The sequence below is a fragment of the Dermacentor silvarum genome, chromosome 4, assembly GCF_013339745.2.
Source record: "Dermacentor silvarum isolate Dsil-2018 chromosome 4, BIME_Dsil_1.4, whole genome shotgun sequence".
In the NCBI taxonomy this organism is placed as follows: Eukaryota; Metazoa; Arthropoda; class Arachnida; order Ixodida; family Ixodidae; genus Dermacentor; species Dermacentor silvarum.
Genome location: NC_051157.2, coordinates 54,409,129 through 54,412,319, shown reverse-complemented (window position 1 = coordinate 54,412,319; position 3,191 = coordinate 54,409,129). Strand labels below are relative to the sequence as shown.

At 50.9% G+C, this 3,191-nt stretch overlaps 1 protein-coding gene across 1 annotated transcript; it reads right to left on the bottom strand.

Annotated features, from left to right (window-relative positions):
* Window positions 1-895: 895 nt before the first annotated feature.
* LOC119450068 (translation initiation factor eIF-2B subunit alpha-like) lies at window positions 896-3,191 on the bottom strand. The gene is made up of 2 exons (XM_037713427.2): window positions 1,672-3,191; window positions 896-1,621 (listed from the first exon to the last, which is right to left on the bottom strand). The coding sequence occupies exon 1, from the start codon at window positions 2,919-2,921 to the stop codon at window positions 2,145-2,147; it is 777 nt and encodes a 258-aa protein (XP_037569355.2). The 5' UTR covers window positions 2,922-3,191; the 3' UTR covers window positions 896-1,621; window positions 1,672-2,144.

The following is a 3,191-nucleotide window of genomic DNA, read 5'->3' as shown; positions in this document are numbered from 1 at the left end:
GTGGCCTGGATACACGGCTTTATCCGATATGCTTGTTTCCAGCAGCGCTGTTGTGGAGCTGCGCCTCCGTGACGTCACACTTGTTCCAGTGTGCTCATACGAAGGGAAGCTACTTCAAATTTCGCCACAAACCAACAATGTGCGTGATGCACGCGTTCAGCGCTGTAAACACAATAAATACGGCTTAATTAATCGCCTAAGATACGCTGGGTCTGATATTAGCCATCGTGACAACAGGGGATCGATCAACTTCCGTTCCCGCGACAGCAATAACAGCGTCGCAGTCAGCATTTTCTGCGCTTCAGTCCAAGAGTGCGCAGGCCGTCCGCTTCTAAGTATACTTGACAGTTATTTGCACGCGGTAGTTTCTCCCCGAATAGAAAGCCCGCTCTGACAGCTGTGTTTAACTGTATCCCAGCACGCAAGATACCAAGGGTCAGCGTTACAGCAATATGAAACGAACTGTCCCGCACTTTCACGCCACCCGTAGCAATAACATGGTGGCAATGGAGTACTGCTGCTGAGCATAAGGTATCGAGATTGATTCCCGTTCGCGGAGGCCGCAACATTCCTCCCCCCCCCCCCCCCCTCCCTCCGGATGTGGGCGGATTTGAAACATCGTTAGTGTACCGTGCCTTGGGTGCACGACCAAGAACCCCAGATGGTCGAAATTATTCCGAAGACCCCAACTACGAAATCTCTCATGATCTGTGTGTTACCTTGAGAACGCTCCTGATTGAGCTTAAAAAGAAAGAAAGGCAAAAAAGAAATGCGTTGCCTATTTTCCCACACAGACAAAGTGAACAAGTACGATGCCGACGAGTCTAGATTTTTTACCACTCGTGACGTAACGTTTATAATACGCCCATAGTTGCCCTACAGACTTCAAACAGACTTCGCAGTAACAACGCATATATTTATTTCAACTTCACACGACTTCGTTGCATTGTTTTTTCTTTTCAACTGTGCAATGAAGAAACAGATTTCGACGCCTACTGTCAGCAAATCAGCAGTTCTCTTTATCCGACCGAGACATATGCGCAGTCAATTCTGAAATCTCGCGCATAGACGTACTGGCGTAGAATAAGGCACCGGGGAATTAGGGTGCTGGCTTGGAAGGTCGCTAGAGGAGCTGTCTGCTAGATCGCCGTTAACCAAATTGCGTACAGGGACCGAGGTACTCGGGCACAAAGGAGGCCCAGATTTGACCGCTCGATTGGTGCTCGTCATCTCTCTTTGAGTAGCGGCTACGAGAAGGCTTTTCGTAGTGTACTTCATCGAGCATGACGCTGATCTGAAGGCGATGACGTACTACGTCACCTTTCCGACCAAAATGGTTCATACATAGCAGGCTACGCCGCGAAGGCTACGCATATAGTGCGGTCACAGAAGTATCAGTCCGTGCGTTTCGAAGTACAGTCGTATGCAGTGGTTCCAGGAGTTCTATTGCGATAGCAATTACACGGACACTCGAGGCGCGTTTGCACCGCCGCCTTGCTGTCCTAGTATCTACGGCGCATGTGCGTGGAGGGCTATCCGTCGGTGCAGCGCCTCCTCTACAGAGGAGGCGTTGGTACAGTGGCTAGCGCTGGTCGGTGTGGTGCGCCGTCAGGTGCAACGCCTGTAAAACGCCGCTGCCAGCGTTCCGCATGCGCCAGTGTTGTGACACACCTGCGCGACCGTGCGAGAAGCTAAATGCTTCCCCCTCCGGGCGAAACTGACTTTTATTCTTTTGCGACGCTTTCTACGAAATGACTACTTACAACTGCGACTTGTGGACGCAAGGTTACGTCAAATCTCGTATTGTGCACATTTGTGCTGCCAGTATGCGACGTTCTGCTATCTGCATAGTACTCTGCTTTTGTCGCGACCTCAAGTGCTCCTATGTGAGCACTGGTCGCAAAAATGTGCCACACCGCTCGTTCGGTCGCAAATAGGTTCAGATCTGCAACGCCTTCTATATAATAAATACGCCCTATTCTGCGGCATAAAAGTATGAGACTTATTGAGACTTATTTGCACATCGAATTACATGACACATCCCTCACCTGTACGAGCAGTGAGAAGTCTAGCCTTTGTAGCATTGCCTGCTATGGGTGAAAATTAGTTTAATTATGGCGGCTGCTGACTGATGTCGCGCACTTTCACAAATACAACTTTATAAGTTCATCGCTAACCGCTGACGGTGTTAAAATTCCAAGGTCCGTGAACAGCAGAGTGATGTACGCAGGTGGCGTGTAGTCAATCATGGGATGCTCCTTGGAAAGATCAGTCTTGCCGTTACGCTTGTCCGACGGGTACTTCTGCTCATCAGGCAGATCCTTCTGGTTCAAAGGATACTTTCTGGCAAACTTGAAGCTCTCGGCGAGCACGTAAATGGGGATGTTCTTTTCCTTGGCACACATGGCCATCGTGTAGGTGCCAATTTTGTTGATGATACCGCCGCTTTCAACAACGCCCTCTGCTCCCAGAAGGACCATGTCCACTTTTTCCAGAATGTAGCCGACCGCAGAGTCGACAATCAGCGTCACACTGATGCCTCTCTCCTCAAGTGCCTCGTATAACTGCCGGCCAGTGTAGTCGGGCGCTGATTCGGTCACGTACACAGTGAAGTGCTTGTGGTCCTCTGCCGCAGCGAACAGCGTGTCACGCACGACACGTGAGAAGGAATGCGTCAGGATCGTAGAGCGGTCCTGGACAAAAGGGGCCGCTAGCGCCGCAATTTTGGAGCGTGCCGCGCGCATCTTCTCCAAGAAAGTTCGGCCTCGAGTGGACATGTTTTTCTTGCATTCGTCAATGGTGCCATCGAGCGCGGTGAGCGTAGCAAAACGCACAAACAACTCGCACGCAGACCTGACGCACGTGATCGAACACTTCGCAGTACAAATGTCACTGATAACATGCTGAAGGTTTTCTTCCATGCCTTGGAATGGTCGTGTAGTCGTCCTTCTCGATGAACTCGAGCAGCAGCTGCAACGAAGCCACTGCGGGTGAGAGATCGGAGTTCTCACGCAGCATGGCCTCCAAATCAGTGTTGATAGAATCAGCGTTCACACCTGCCATTTAGCCCACTCACAAGCAAAACACCCGGGAAAGAAACGTGCCACCAAAAGCAGTCCAAAAGAAACACCAGCACGCGAGCACGCTGCTACAACCGGAACCGACCTAACACCGGCTGCTGTCGGAAGTGC